At 35.7% G+C, this 17525-nt stretch overlaps 1 protein-coding gene across 1 annotated transcript in view; it reads left to right on the top strand.

Moving 5' to 3' along the window:
- Positions 1-17525, top strand: part of CNTNAP2 (contactin associated protein 2) — a 1419793-nt gene that overhangs the window by 736675 nt on the left and 665593 nt on the right. The window contains exon 13 of the mRNA XM_063100985.1: positions 1732-1932. Coding sequence (XP_062957055.1) covers positions 1732-1932 — 201 coding nt within the window. The remainder of the gene's footprint in view (positions 1-1731; positions 1933-17525) is intronic.

Raw genomic sequence — 17525 nt, 5'->3', positions numbered from 1 at the left:
TACTGAAGGTAGAGCAGACAGGACTGTCTGCAAGGTTGGATGATGCCTGTAGAAGAAAGAAAGGAGTTAACGGTGACTCCAGGGTTTTTGTCCTGAGCAGCTGGAAGACTGGAGGTGCCATTTACTGAAATAAGGAAGACTGCATGAGGGAAGCTGAGGAAGGCTCTTTGAATCTGCAGCTCTCCCTCTCTCTCTCTCCCTCCCCCAACCCCCATCCCTCTCCCACCCTCTTCCTTTGCAATTTATTAGTTGAAAAAAAAATCTAGATTGAGCTCTAGAGTTTGCCACAGCCTGGATTTCATGGATTGTTTCCTCTTGTCATTGAACATGGTCCTTCTCCCCTATATTTCTTGGAAATCAGCAGTTAGATCTGTATGCTTGGTCAAATTCATGCTTGATTTTGGTCAACACTTTACATGCAAAGTTACATGGAACGTTGGTTGTATACTTCCACCTTGAGACACATCATTTCTGGTTTTACTTTTGGTTGGTTATATTAGCAGCCATCGATAATCATTGCTTAAATCCTGCTAATGTGTTAGAAGTTATTCTTTAAGTCCATCATTCAGTTTTTTTTTATAAGCTGAAATATTTCCATAAAGAGAATATTTAGTTACAGTTCATACAGGAAACATAGAATAAATGCTTAATTCTTCGCCTTTATTCACCAATATTCAAAATAATGAGTTGGGATATGTAACATGTTCCAAAATCAAACACTTTTAAAAATTTTAATAAACTCATAGATTAAATATACTTAATGTGTTTTAATAAATTGAAGGAAATTCTCCCTCCTTTGGCACTGGGGGTTTCTGAACTGCCTTCAGTCTCCAATAGCTTAATTTGTTTCTAGTTTCATATGTTCCTGGCTCATTCTTCATCTTGTATATTTCCAGCCTTGGAATTAGTCATATCTTTAATTTTTTTTAACAGAAAATGGTATTTAGTGATGAAAATCTGGTGTTAGTGGTTGGTCCTTGTTGTGGAGTTTTTTCAGAGTACAGAGTTAAGGCACATGTCTACATTTTTTTTAAAGGTAACATTATCTTAGATTCATAGTGATGCTTCTGATTAAAATTCAGAAGTGTAGAGAGCTATTATTTAACCTTATATACCTTTTATCTGCTGCTTCTTTTGCACACTGAATTGTTCAGGGTCCAAAACACCAAGATAATTACTCATCTGCTTTATTCCACATGTATGGAGCATTTCAATAGCAGAGAATGCAGAGTCTAATTTTGCCTGAAAGGTCAGGGTGGAAAGAACATTTGTTGACAAGATGAGGATGCATATTCTGGTTAGAACTAACAGCATGTAGGAAGACCCAGAGGCTTGAGAGAGCATGTTTCATTTAGCAAAGAGCAAATTCTGTTCTACTGGAGGAATGATGGGTTACAAAGTCAGGAAGGAGTCACCACATGATGGACCTCACATTCCACGTAGCAGACATCAGAGCACCCACCAGATACACGACCTGCTTTTTCTGTTTCGTTTTCTGGAAGTATCTTGAATTTGTTTTTAATAAAAATGTACTTTTTCTACTTTGTCCTTATAAGCACAAGTTAGGCATGAGAGAAGAGCAGGAGTTACTTTAAGGACTGTGATCCTTGATTCTGTTCTACACCAGTTCAGTGAAAATACCAATTCAAGTGTAGCTCAGTTATTTCCTGACATTTGAAGAATCATTTGCATACTAATGACCCATTCTCCTGGTCGTTTTTTCTCCCACAGAGGACAAAGTGTGGACCATTGTGTCTCATGACTTGCAGATGCAGACGACTGTGGCCGGCCACAACCCAGAAAAATACTCGGTGACACAGCTGGTTTACAGTGCCTCCATGGACCAGATCAGCGTCATCACCAGCAGCGCGGAGTACTGCGAGCAGTACGTCTCCTATTTCTGCAAGATGTCTAGGTTGCTGAACACCCCAGGTAGGCTGAGAATGGAATGTTACTTTTAATTACTATCTCAGCGGGTGCTTGGAATCACCTAAACAATCCAACAGGTGTGGTTTATTATCTTACAGTCCAGGCTCCAATGTGCAGGCTGCTGTAAATAAGTAAAAATAGAATCACTTTGCTTGTTTTCCAGGGAATGAAGCTTTAAAAGTATGACTTTTTTTAAAAGAAAATTCCATTGTTTTTAAACTTACAGATTTTTCCCCTTTATATACATATATATGTGTGTGTGTGCACTCCTGGAGCTTAATTATCAGTAGTTGCTTTGGGCAAAAGTTTATCAGAGCTCCTTGTGAACTTTCAAGTAATTCCCTTTGAATTCTCCAGGTGGATTCTTAAGGCTGACTGCAGGTAAGCAGTATACAGAATAACACTAGAATTTAGAGCACTTTGTTGTCTACAGTAATTTAACAGTATCTGTCTCAAGAAGCTCAGCCTGCAATTTTATTTTATTTTTTTTGTGATGGCCTACTTTTAGCAATGCTTTAGGCATAGGGGTGTGTGTATGTGTGTATGTGTGTGTGCCCACATGTGTGTGCCTGTACAAGACTGTGTTGTGTTGGGATATAAAGAATAGAGAATTTCCAAAGGATATACTGGAAATAACTTTACTGTAAGAAAGACCCATATGGTCTGGGAGTCTTGGCAGTACATTCAAGATGTTGACAGAAAACTACATACCTCGGTCTGTAATATAACATGGTGGAAATAAACATGTGCTTTGAGTCAAAGAAAGAAGGGTAGGCTAATCATTTATACACTTGTCACTTCCCGGGTATATGACTTTGAAAGAATTAATTGAACTCTTTTCTAAAATTTATTTATGTTAAGTGACAAATAAAAACTGTATATATTATCATGTATGATATGTTTTGAAATATGTATACCTTGTGGAATGGCTAAATCAGTCTAATTAAAATATGTATCATCTCATATGCTTATCATTTTTTTGTGGTGAGAACAAGTTAAAATCTCGTCTCTTAGCAATTTTCAAGAATGTAATACATTGTTACTAACTATAGTCACCAAGGTGTACAACTGATCTGTTGGTACTAAGAACAGTGTCTTTTTCTGTTTCCAGTGTCTTTTTCTGTCAAACCTATTAATAATGCCTATGTATTGCCTATTTCAGGCATTATAATTGTGAGAATTTAATGAGGTAATATCCTGAGCACTTATTGGGTCTGCTAAGTAGCAGATAGTATATCGTTTTTTTAAAAAATAAATATTAAGCACCTTTGGAAGTGACATTGTGCTATGTCAGGGACCAATGGACTGTTTGATGCCCTAAATCAGTATTGAATTGCAGCAATTGTTGTAGCTTATAGAGTTTTAAGCAAAATAGCATACAAATTGTGAAGATTTGTGTGCTTTCTATATGCAAAGCCTTGTACTAGAATTACAGATAGCATATCCGATGAACTCTAAGAAAGTAATATCTGCAAAATATAAAAATGATCGGTTCAGACAATTAGTGCTTCTGTTGTTTGGAGGAAGAAAAGGTGACTGTGTCTGGAATGTTGAGGTAATGCTTAATTAAAGTGGCAGAAAGACAGTTCCTGGTTGGTAACAGAATAAACAATGGTTTAGAAGATAGAATATGAAATCATTCAGGTCATGGTGAGAAGTTGTTTGGCAAAAGGAGAGAATTCATGCTGAAGAGCAGTAAGAAATAAAGTTGAAAACTAAGAGAGAGCAGACTGGGGAGGAAAGTAAATGTTGTGCTGTGGATTTGGGACATTATCCTGCAGTCTGGTGCTTCTCAGACTTTAATGTGCATTAGAATAACCCAGAGAGATGAATAAAACACAAATTGCTGGGCCCCCATTCCCTGAGCTTCTGATTCAATAGGTTTGAGGTGTGGCTTGAGAATTTGCATTTGTAATGAGGGCTATGGACTGAATTGTGTTGCTCCAAAATTCATATATTAAAGCACTAGCCCCCAGTGTGACTGTATATAAAGACAGGTCTTTTAGGAAGTAATTAAGGTTAAGTAAGGTCATAATGGTGGGGTACTAATCGGATAGGATTAGTGTCCTTCTAAAAAGAAAGCAAGCAAGCTCTTTTTCTCTCTGCACCATGTGAGGACTCAGCAAGAAGGTAGCCATCCACAAGCCAAGAAAAGAGACCTCACCAAAAACCAAATTAACCAGCACTCTAACTTGGACTTCCCAGAACTGTGAAAATATAAATTTCTGCCATTTAATTTTTAATGGCAGCCTGAGCAAAATACAATGAGTTTCCAGGTGATGCTGATGTTTCTGTTTAGCAGCTGCTCTTTGACAACCACTTCTATGGACAATGGAAAACCTTTAAGTCCCTACAGACCAATTGTTTTTTCTCTTTACCTTCACTTCACTTCTTATAGCTTATTTATATACTTATTTTTTTTTATTGGATCCTGTTATTAGTGCTAGGATAAGTCAAACAAGAACTATAAAACCAAGGACAATGGGAACCGTTGATGAATTTCAACATCTTGCCTAGCCTCATTCACTTATTACCCTCCTTTTCAAAGCGTAGAATGTAGAAAACATCAGGTAAAATGGGATAAACTTATTTTTAAACAATATATTAGTTATACTTTCTAATAAAGAAATAAACACACTTCTTTTCAACCTCCAGACACCCTTTTCAGAGGAAGAAGTGCTAAATTGAAATCAAGAGTGGTGGAGTTTGGATGTATTGTCCCCCCCAAAGCTCATGTCAAAATCTGATCTCCAACTTGGTGATGTTGGGAGAAGTTTGAGTCATATGGATGGATCCCTCATGAGTAGATTAAAGCCCTGGGTGGAGAAGGCTAGTGAGTGAGTTCTTGCTGTATTAATTCCCACCAGAGCTGGTTGTTTAAAGGACCCTAGCACATCCTGCCTCCCTCCGTCTGTCTTGCCTGTCGTGCTTCCTCTTGCCATGTGATCTTGCACCCGCCAGCTGCCTGCCACTTTCCACCGTAAATAGAAGCAGCCTGAGACCCGGGCCAGATGCAGTTGTCCCAGAATCGTGAGCCAAATAAACCTCTTTTCTTTATAAGTTACCCAGTCTCAGGTATTCTGTTGTAACAACACAAAAACGAACTAATACAACAAGTGGAATTTTAATATGCACAGTAAATGCACTATTTTCTTTGTGCTTCCAGATGTTGTAGATCCTTAGTGTACTTAATACATTGTACTTTGAATAAGCTTAATCATATGCTTCTTGCCTTTTTGGATTACCCTATATATATCAAATCTTTCATTCACATAGGGTCTGTATTAATAAATGCTTGACTGCTTATTGATTTGAATAAAATATATAACTTTAAATATCACCTTATCCAACCTTCAGGAAGTTATTTTTTAGCAGGAGCATGCATCAGGATTTTTGGGTTACTTATCCAAATGCTGACTCCATGACCCTACTCCCAGGCTTTGACAGAACTTAGCTAGAGGGTTGGCCAGTTAGCTCATTTGGTTAGAATGCAGCCTTATGACACCAAGTTCAGGGGTTCAGATCCCATACCAGCCAGCTGCCAAAAAAATAAAAAATAAATTAAAATTTGCCAAAAGGCAAATAAATAAATAAAAGGACTGGCCGGTTGCTCAGTTGGTTAACGTGCAGCCATATAACCCCAAGGTCATGGGTTCGGATCCCTGCACCAGACAGCCACCAAAAAAATAAATAAATAAAGGAACTTGGCTGGGGCCCAGGAATGTTTGCTTTTGACAAACATCCGGAGGTAATTCTGTAAACCATACATTGAGAATCACTGTTTTTAATTTTGGGTGTGAAGGCCTCTCATGTCAGAATTTAAGGAGCCAGCCCTTCACATGGGAGAAGATTAAAAGGAAGATGAGGGTTTGTCGGACTTACTGAAATAAAATGGCACGCGTAATTACCTTCAGCTAAAATAAATCGGTGTGATAGTGGTTTTAATCCTCTTGACAAACGAGTCCCTAAATATTGTAAAGTGAATTTCAGCCTTACCCTCTGAGTCATTTTCCACACACCTAATTTCTGTTTTCCAGGCTAGCTAATCTGTAGAACAGCAGATGCAAGGAAAAGGAGGGGTTGGCATAGCAAGTTCCCTGTATTATTATATTCTGCGCATGTCCAAATAAGACAGAACACAGTTTAATAAAAATCTTTAATTTCCTGTTTTAAGGAGCTAATGTTTACTGTAATTGTTTTTTTTCCCCTTCATGATAACATTCAATTTTAAATATTCATTTACTCGTTCTTAACTAAGACTGAATTATATTGAAACTTCTGTAGTAGTACTTGTGACATCTGTTTGAATACAAAGTATATTCATTATAGTCATTGCAATTAAAATGAATATCAAATGAGTTTGTAATAGCTATGCACTTAAAATGTTATTCTTTCTTTTAAGAGCCTTACTCTCAAGAGTTTGTTTGGGGCCTTATAACTCCTAACGATACTTAGGATAAAGAATTGATGTGCATATGAATCTCATTTTTATTTTGATAAATGTTTGCTTGCACCATACTATTAGCTAGCAAATGTAGAATTACTCATTATTGGTTTCTTACAACTTTTACAAGGGTAGTAATATATGGCTTACAGTGTTATCTCCTTTACTACTACAAAATTTGAAAATGGAATCAATTTAAAAATAATGACTTTGCCATTCTTTATGGTTGTATCTATTCTCTCAATGTAACTATTAATTTGGTTGTCCTTTATCAACTTTATAAAAGACATACAAACAAGGCATATAAAAGTTATTTTATTCCATATAGATGAGTTTGTTTGGAATGAGGCACACCAGTTTGGGAATGACCAAATTAGTTCTATCCAGAGAAATCCATTAGTGGCTAATGAAAGGGGTGTCAGCATGCTTAATATTTGTATCCCCAGAATTGCAAATGTAACAATATCTGAACTTATGAAAAGCAAAAATCATTAAATAATAAAATCTACTTCTGAAATACGTACCTTAAGAATGTGAATTTGATGAATCAGACACCAAGAGAAACTTCCATTAGATCCTACTTGAGTAAAGTCTTTGTCGACAATCCTAATGCTTTAGTTGACCAAAATCTTTCTCTATATTTGGACAAGACCTATCATCTTGCTTAAAATGTTTTTTTTTTTTTTTTTTTTTTTTTTTTTGCTGTACTGTAGTCATATATTTATTTTACAAATTATATTATACTTTCTAATTAAGAATTTTCTGTTCAATTATTTATTCCCTATATACATAAAAGTTTATTTAATTGTAGAAGCTTCACATTGTTATGTTTCCTATTTTTCTGACTATATTTAGTGCTGTTTTGTTGGTTTCTAGTGTTTCATTTCTTTTAATTTCTAAATGTAGTCTAGTTCTCATAAGTCATACTTTTATTGCTTCTTTTGTTGAGAGAAACAATATAAATTATCCATCTTTCTGGGTAGCTTACTATTAGATTTTGTATCTATTGAAAGGAGTTATGCTCACAATTTTTGCCTGTAAAGTAAGCTGTGTAAAATTCAATATACTTTGGTGATACGGAGCTGTGATTTAGTGGCATCTAAAAGACAAGAAAACATGACTCTGGCATGGTAACTTATAACCGATTTTTAGTAAAATTTTTAAACTTTGGTGCAGTTAGCAAGAAAATGAATTTTCCAAGTTTGTGCTATGCATTGTGAGAAGCTGTAATGTTTAACTCTTGAGACAGCTTAGATAAAAACATGACCCGATTCCAACTAAATATTGTTTTCAATAAATAAAATTTATTGTGACTAATCAGTATATTAATCAAAAGATTAATTAATCTAATTAATTATTGTACCCAATCATTGTATTGAGATTATAGGATATAATTAAATGAGACAAGCAAGGAAGATAGTAATAACTAAAGGATAAAATTTTAGAAAATTAAACCTAGTAATATTCAACACCCAGGCGACTAGAATCCGCATGGTGGACACTGCAGTTGAAAGGGACAGAGAGTAGCAGGGAAAAGAGTTAGAGGCTATTTCAATAATACAGTTAGGAGCTGGTGAGCGTCTCAATTGGAATAACAGAAAGGAGCATTAATCAATCAACACATATTTATTTAGTGTTTGCCGTGTGTCACGGATTGTGACATATACGCTGAGATGGGAAGAATTCGATTCATAGGAGTAACTAATTAAAAATGGGAGCAGGAACTCTAGATTGGAGATGTCAGCATGTTTGATGATTCTGAGACGGAGGTGAAGGAGCAAAATACTTTGAGGGAAATGGGAGATGCTGGAATGGCTGGAGTGCAGACGTGAGGACAAGAGAGGTAGGCAGGGAGACTGGAGATCCATCCAGAGCCTCTGCATGATGTTGAGGATTTCACCCAAAGGGCAAAGGGAATGATTTCAAGGCAGGAAATTCTGTCTGTTACATGGAGAACAGATGGAGGAAGACAGATGGTGAGAAGAGACCATTGGCATGATGTCACAGGAGTGAGGTTGCGACTGGATGACTGGGAGTCCCACCCAGACTTCAGGAAAGATTTTTTTTTAAGTTTAGATGGCAGAATCAACAGGATTTGTGGTGCTAATATATGCAGGGTAAAGGAGGAACAAAATCCAGGGATGACTTAAGTTTCTGACTTGAAAAACTAGGCAAGAGCTCTACAACTTATCGAAGATGATTGCTTATTGAGGAAAAATTGGGGAGTAGGTGATCACTTCACTCTAAAGTGTGAAGTGATGGCACCTGGAATGCAGGTTTCTGTGTCTATCTGCGGTGACCCGTAGGGTAAATTCCTTTTTGCTGACACCAAAAAAAAAAAATTAAATGTTTTTCTTTACTTAAATTTCCTTAAACATATGTAACAACTGAAATAGAATGAACGTAATAAGAGTACACCAGGATCCTAATACTTCCCATTCTTGTCTTTGTATTGAAAGGTCAGAGAACCTACAGTCAAAAATAACCAATTTCAGTGATGTAACAAAAGTTTGTTTATTTTTTCTCATGCGAAGCCTTCTGTATTCTGCTTCACTTTCCTGGGCTACTTTGTTTTTATGGCACCTGCCTTGTCATGCAGGAAGGGAAGAGCAGCTGTAGGCTTAAGCACTGTCAATTAAATGCTTCTGCCAGGAAGTGACACATCGGGTGCTTACTTTTTACGGACCAAAAGAAGGCACATGCTTTGCCATGGCTTAGAAACAGGGGGAATGCAATCTTCCCATGTACCCAGGAACAAAAATAAAGTGGATGTCTGTGAACAGTTGTAATGCCTTTGTAAGATGACTCAGAGAGATGATGGATGGATCAAGAAAAGAACACAGAAGGAAAGAAAACACTAATTCACAAAGTGAATCGAAGGAGAAGATGTAGCTAACTAAAGAGACTGAAAAGTAATAATCAGAGCAGGAGGAAAAGAGAGAATCAAATTAGAAAAGTCTTATACTGGGGAAGCTAAGGGAGATGAGCATTTAACGACAAACAAGTAAAAAATAAGCAAAAGCAAGAAAACAGAGATGGGGTCAATAGCGAGACATCCTATAGAGAAAGCACTGGCTGTTGGGAGGCGGCTGGAGCTTCATGTCAGCAGGATGGATGGACCGACTGAAGAATGAATGGGGAAAGCAAACAGCAGGTGAAGGCTTTCAAGAAGTTTGGTGGTAAAGGAAGGGCTAAGCATAGAAGAGCTGCTTAATCTGAAGCCAGAGCAAAAGCAAGGGTTTGGGAATTTTTGCTGTTTTTAAGGACGAGGGAGTTATGAGTAAATTTATAAACTGAGAAGGAGGCATTGGAGAAGACAAGGCTAAAAACCTAAGACAGAAAAGGAATATAATACATCCCAGGAGAGGAAAGAGAGTGTGGAATTTGCCTTGGTAAAGAACCAGAACACCTGCTCTGAGAAGAGAGATAAAAGGAAGAGCAAGAGGTTTTCATTAAATTCTCTTGAATGATATCATTTTGACATTTTACCTCATTTAACTCTCTAAGTTCTGCAAAGTAGATTTTATCATCTCCATTTTGCAAAATAGGACTGAGAGGAATAAATCACCTTAGTGAAGGCCACTGTAGCTGGAAGTGGGAATGCCAGGGTTTAGATGCAAATCTATCTGATTATAAATCTTTCTTTCTGACACACTGAAAAAAGTGTGGACATGTAGAGAGGTCAAGGCCCTGCCACCAAAGTCAAGACAGAACTAACCCCAGCGCGATTTGTATCCACCCTCATCTCTGCAACCACCAGCAAAGAACATTTTCCCTCCCATCATTTCCCTTTTCTGTGCATGATTAGAAGTGCTCTTTGCCAAGTGACCTTTGATCAATTCCAGTATTTCCAACTAACAAATTAATCTTAAGGTAAAATTTACCAATCATAACTTAATATCTACTAAAAAAAATACTGCTATCTTTCTAGCTGCAGATTTGTTGAGCTTTGAGGTGAGACTTTGAAGAACATTGACTTTCTATAACTTTATGAAGACTTTTTATTTCTGCCATTTTATTTAATGAATGCCTACGTGTGTAGCTTAGTCTTCTCAGTAACGAAAATAGGAATGAATGGACACTTTCTGAGGTTATCCTATCACTCTGTGGAGTTTAGAAATCGTCTTCTCATATTCTTCTGATTAAGAGACCCTAATCTTTTGATTCTGCAAAGCTGTGTCCACAAAAATAGTTATTCTAGTTAAAAGGAATTATAAAGAAAAGCCAAAATGCAAAGCATGTGTGAGAATTGTAAATTTTTTGTTTATTTCTCCTCGTAATTATTTGGCAATATGTTTTCTTAAGTTTTCAGATAGGGCAGCACACTATTGCTAATCTTTTTTTTTTTTTAATTTTATTTTGTCGATATACATTGTGGCTGATTATTGCTCCCCTTCACCAAAACCTCCCTCCCTTCTCCCTCCCCCCCTCCTCCTCAACAATGTCCTTTCTGTTTGCTTGTCCTATCAACTTCAAGTAATTGTGGTTGTTATAGCTTCTCCCCCCCCGTTTTTTTTTTTTTTGTGTGTGTGTGTGTGTGTGTGCGTGTGTGTGTGTGTGTGTGTGTGTGAATTTATATATTAATTTTTAGCTCCCACCAATAAGTGAGAACATGTGTTATTTAGGAGATCAGACATGAAAATTATAGTACCTTAGAAAATTATATACTAAAGTTAAACATCCTTTGAACATTATCTCATCTTAATGAACAAATTTCTCCTAATTTATGTGTTAAGTTTATAGAGTTGCATTTAAACGAGTTGAAATTCAATATGTTAAAAGACTATAAAGCCAACATTTTTAAATTTGCATTTTAGTTTATTATAAAAGATTGTAAAAATGAAGAAATGGCTGTTATTTAATGCTAAAGATTAAAAAACTAAATTTGGACTATTTTTCAAAATTCCGAACTCCTTATGCTTTCACTCTGGTGAAAAATAAATAAATAAATAAAAGGATAATTGTAAAAAGTCTTCTAAAATGACATACACTTTAAACTTTTAAAATGATGATATGATAAAAAATATAAAAGAATTTTAAATGGAAAAAATCACTGACACTTTTATTATGTTCCTTTATGAATATTCTGTAGTTTTTGCTTCCATCCATATGTATTTTCACATTCAAAAACAAAATTGGACTCAAGTTAATCTCACAGTCTTCTATTTTTATGTTCGTATATTACCTTTAAAATTATCTGTTTTAATGACATACCAAAATGAAAATTTACAAAATCTGATAAATCAGATTTATCATGTTTAAAAATACCACTCCTAAACAGGATACTGAGAAAAAGAATCAGAGTTTTGCTATAAGAATCTCTTGTAAATATCTACAGTATTATTAAGAAATTGTTCAGTTATTCATTTAGCTAAAGTTTATGGAATACAAAATACTTTGCTAGGTGCTGTGAGAACACAATGAGGGCAAAGATAATATTTTGAGATAGCATTTGCCTTAAAATATAGACAAATTTTTTTTTGTAATGACAATAAAATCATTTTGTATATGATTTTTATAAATACTAAAGGATTTTCCTGGTACATTATGGATAAATGATGGAATACATTTAGAATTCATAATAATTCCTAAAAATTTTGGTATATGTATTTTGCATTAGGTAATTTCTCCTCCTGTGCTTTCAGTGGTTACATCTGGTGGGAAGATCATTAGTTATTTGGAGAGGTGTAGGAATGGGAGGAGATAGGGGATTAGAATGCTGTTAGACAGTGTATCAGTTCAGATTCAAACAGAAAAACAGAACCAGTAAACAATATATTTGGATATTTATTGCAAACAATTGGCTCAAGCAATGGTGGGGCCTGGCTAGGCAAGCCCAGCCCTGGGGGAACTACCAAGAAGAGCCAGCTGGGACTCTCAGGCACACGCTGAAGCTGCTGTGCACACGTGGCATTTCTTCTTCAAGGAAGTCTCAGTTCTACTCTTAAGGCCTTTCAACAGATTGAATCAGGCCCATCCAGATTATCTTGAATAATTTATTTAAAGTTATCTGATTATGACCTTTAATTATACTTACAAAATGCCTGTTTAGCAACAACACCTGGATTTATGTCTGGTTGAATAACTAGACACTCTAGCTAAATTGACACATAAAACTGACCTTCACAGCCAGAAACAATTACTTTTAAAATGTACTACTGAGAAATCCATTTCTGAAACAGCAAAGATTTATTCCTTCGGTTGCATAACGTACACATGTCTTTGTCAGCATAGACAGGTGTGCTTCACCTGTTAGAGTGTTAAAGGATCTTCCATTTTTTATATCTTTCCATTTCTGATGATGGTACAGTTGAGTCTGGTATAAAATTTCCAAATAAAATATCAATAAGGTTTATAAGGTTATAGCAATGGCAATTTGGATGAATCAAGTAGATCAACTTTACTCAGGAAGATAAGCCAAAAGACAAAGACTTTCCTTTTCTCTGTGTTGTTTCGAAAAAAAAGCTGTAGATGCCTTTAGTTCACATGTCAATCAAGATGGCATGTGTCTACCAGGAACATGGCATTGACTCATCCTTGTCTTAGAGTTCTGCCTACAGGAAAGCATCCCCTTTGGACCCAATAAGAACACCCTGTATCTACAACCTTAGGAAAGCTGTAGTGTGGTTCTATCACCCAGCAACATCGCTCTGCAGTGTTCTTTTTCTTATAATTGAATCAAATTCCATCGCCATACAAAGTAAAGGTAATGTTAAAGAAGTTCAGAGAAATAGAGTTGAAAGAACTCATTTCTAAAGAAGTGCCTATGAATGAAAACATATACAAATTCTATATCAGGGACTTTATGTTTCCCAAGCTATTGTTTTTCTACCAATGAATGAAAAAACTTCTCCAAAATACTAAGTGACACTTGCTTACAGTTTACCATGACCTATAGATTTTATAGGACAGTAATAAGATTGCAAGGTGTTCATGGACTAGGAATTCCACAGCTGCTCTGACCCTCACCCCATAGCTTAAATTCTCTTGAAGAGAATTAATAATTAAGCTCAGTTTTTGTTTTGTTTTTTTTGTTTGTTTGTTTTTTCTTTTCTCTTGGTACTGGATCTGAAACTCAGGTTAAATATACTGTCATCTATATAGCTGGATAAATAATTTTTATTAACAATAATTATCTCCAAATTAGATTATGATATAAATGAAAGGGGGAGAAATGGCAATAATATTTATTAAATGCTTACCTGGCCATTTATACATATTGGCTCACTCAGTCCATTTTATATCTGAGAAAACATAACTTCAGAAAAGCTAATTAATTCACCCAAGGAAACACCATAAATATCACGCTGAGAGTCCAAACCAAGATTAAAATCCAGGCTTATGTGCCTGTAGACCCCAGGTGTTTTCTATCAAGAAGTTAAAGAAGGAAGGACGGTAGGCAGACTACAAGGAGGAAAAGAAAGAAGAATATGGGGCCACTCAATAAGCTAATTCATTGGGAAATTTTTCTTCTGGACTACAGCATTAGGATGTGCTTTCAGCATAATATGAAATGAAGGCTAAAGCATTTTTTGTTGAACAATAGGCCAAAAGAGACATTTATAAGAGCTGCAAAAGCTTCTTTCTGAAGTCCTACCATTTTATTTTATTTTTTTTGAATATCCCCTATTTGGCCCTGACAAGTATATTAAGAAACATAGTTTAGATGGCAATTTGTTTGCAACCATATTGAAAAACATTTGATGTGAAAGAAATAAAAAAACACGCTGCTCTTTCCAGAGAGTACTTGACTTTCATGTTTTGAATATCAAGGTGTTTCAAACAGAACATGTGAATTTTTTATTGATGGAATAGAAAAACATTGCAAAGGTTATTCTCTTATTTTCAGACATAAGATATAGAAACAAAATACCAGCATTTTATTCCATTTATTTTTGATCTTTTCAAAAGAAATTCTCATTTCTAAGCCTAGCACAGGTGACATGTCCGTGATGCATTCTTACCTGGTTACTTTGCTGCTGATAGATTTCTGAGAGGTCCTGCTAGAGTGGGGAAGATCAGAAATCACCAGGTTGGCCAAGTGGGTGGGCAGCACTTGAGGGACAGGCAGTAGAACACTGAGACAGACATCAAAATTACCCATCAGAGATATAGAGACTTATTCTCTTAGGATAGGTGCCTCCTCCCCTGTCAAGAGAATAAAATGACTCTCACTTCAGCCTTGGAATTGGAAGGGAGTGAGTACAAGGGGAGGAGTCACTGGGGAGGACCCACACTGGGTGGCAGGAGGAGGGGACTCAGTGTGGAGCAGAGAGAAAGAGGCCCTGGGTGTGACGGCAAGGTCTAGAGGAGACAGAGAAAGTAACTGCAACACACACACAGCCTGCTCTGCGGTTCTGTCTGGCCACCTGTCAATCATATCTAGTATTTCATTATTTTTATAAAATCATATTACTTTAGGTGGTCCGAATATTAAAATCAATTAATTTTACTTTTTAGAAAGCAGCCATTTAAATCTATTGAAAAACCAAAAAAATTTTAATTGTGTTTCTATTTTAAAAACATCAAAATGGTAAGGTAATCAAGGCAACAAAATAAAGAGGACCAATATAATGAGATGTGCACATCTGCAAAGAGAAGCTTAATACGTCATCAAGGACAGGCAGAGGTTTCAGCTCTATTAACCACAGTCCGCATGAAGAGAACTGGTAGAATAATTTATAAGGTTCTAATGTAAAAATAGGAAGCATTAATGAAATAGTATCAATCAAAGCAGGGAAGAAATATGTTACCAATATCTAAAAATGCGCGGTAAGCTTGATAATGAAGTTACAAGATAATCAATGGCGATGAATTTCTTTTCTCCTTCTATCCCTGGGCAATTTATTCTTCTACTTCTTTCCAATCAGGAATAATGATACTGCTCAAGTTAAGCAAAGTAACCACTATATATATCTATACATGCATATATGTGTGTGCATAGATATATGTACATGTACTTGTATGTTTATACAAAGGGTCTTCAAAAAGTTCACAGGAATATTCATATTATCTTTTAATTTTATTTTTCCACAAATTTTTTGAAGTTCCCCTTGTATGTCTGTGTTATATGTATGTATTATATAAATTCACCTAATGGGGTATGAATCAGTGCATATATCTCTGTGTCGGAACCCAATATATCTATGTTTGTGTTTTAAATTATAAATATCCCCCCATATACATGCACACACACACACACACATACACACATACCATGGTTCCAAAAAGAACCTACTCGAGCAGGATTTTTCTATTCAAACTGTCCCTGAAATAAGAAATTGGTTAGTTCTGATAAATTTTCATACTATGTAGGACAGATTTCTTGAAAGTAACAATACACAGAGCTTATCTGAAATGCAAACAAACCAAATTACTTCTATGCAGTGGTTTGCTATTAAATTTGAAAATTTTAAGTGCTTCTCCCCAGCACTTGTGAGGAGAATAATCAGGCTGTAGATTACTTAAAGCTGACTGCAAATTACTAAATTTTAACTACAAGTGAATTCAAGAGTAAAAGTGACAGAGGCAGAAAAAATTAAAACAAAAATGTAGCATAATATTGTACAGCTGAAACCAGAGTATTTTAGCACGAACAGGTACATATTCAATGGGAAGAGGTTAGCCTTGGTCAAATATAGGAGATAAAGATCTAATGTAATGTAGACTAAATATGAATAAAAAATGATCTGATACAAGAATATTGTAAAAATAAATAACCAGTTAACCAGTTTCTTTAGGAACTGGTTTTTCTACCAGTTCAGCATTCCTATTATACTGTTTTGAGGATCATGTCCAGGTAGGGATGATACAACTCTGGTAAAATCCAGAACCTATGTGTAGGTATGGTTCAGAGTAATTTAAGAAAAAAGACATGAATGATCTGAGGAGGAGAAATATAATTGGTTATATATGTAGGAGAAAGATCTATAAAAAGAAAGAAGTCCTTGAGAAAATAAAAATAATGTTGAACTGCCTTGGAAATTTCATTTTTGATGGGAAAGTAGAAAAACCATGACATTGGACTTCACTTATATTAGAAAGGATTTAGTAGAGATTTCACGTGAGGCAACTTCTTAAGATAGTGTTTGCTGAAATACCTGCCTGTGCATAGGGCTTAGAGGTTTCAGAAAGGAAAAGAAACTTGGCTTGCTGCATCAAATTCTGGTAGCTGAAATTAAATCATGTGGAGGAGTCTCAAATACTGTCACTCAAGATATCTGACATTACCTTAATAAGTTTTCTACCACTCGGAGTCAGATTCTTGATTTATCAGCACACTCTAGTTGGATCTCAAGTATAATGAGTCTGTAAGATTGAGATCTGCAATCAAAATGCCATTAAATTAATTTAAAATAAAAAGAGTAACTGCTGAGGAGATAGAACGGTGGGGTCAGCACATTCTGTGTAGGCAAGAGCCAAATTATAAGCCAGGATGCCAGTGTATTAATTTGCAGTGAAAAAATGTCATGCTGAGGGGACTGGACACTTCTGTTCTCTTTCCCGCCAAATCTCTCCCTGTAGGGCTACCATATGGGGAGCCAAATTAGAATCAGTTGCTTGCTTCATGAACATGGACTCAGGACATGAGGAGTAAATTATATGATTTAAGAGTTAAAGGTAATAGACTATCTTTGGACCATGGAGCCCTCTCCCCTGGAATAGCTGGATACATGCAAAGTTGACTTTGTTCACTATTATTTTTCCTCTTTATTGGCCTATCTTTCCAGCTTCCTTCTGACTCATTCCTTTTTCTTTAGTTCTATTAATGTATTCCATCAGGCTGCAGTGGACCTTTGCTGGCTTGGAAGCCATTTATTCTCTTTGTAGTAATTCTGTTCCAATTCTTCCATTAAGTATTGATATTTTCATTTAACGCACAGAGGACAATCTTATCTTTAAAGCTCTTCAGGGAAGCCCCCCTAGAACCCAACACCAACAATGAAGAACAACAAAAGTTGGTTTCTTAAAGTTCTTCCAATCCTATATTTCTGTGGCAAAAAAAAAAGAAAAGAAAAAGTAGCATTATATTATTATTGAACACAGATAACTGAATTTCCTTTCCAAAGAACAGGAAAGACAAAGAATAGGAAAATCTGGGTGCACTGAGATGATAGGGATTACATATAACTAAATATTTAATCTTTTCTCA

This window comes from Cynocephalus volans, chromosome 6 (genome assembly GCF_027409185.1).
Source record: "Cynocephalus volans isolate mCynVol1 chromosome 6, mCynVol1.pri, whole genome shotgun sequence".
Classification (NCBI taxonomy): domain Eukaryota; kingdom Metazoa; phylum Chordata; class Mammalia; order Dermoptera; family Cynocephalidae; genus Cynocephalus; species Cynocephalus volans.
This window is presented reverse-complemented; position numbering and strand designations above follow the sequence as displayed.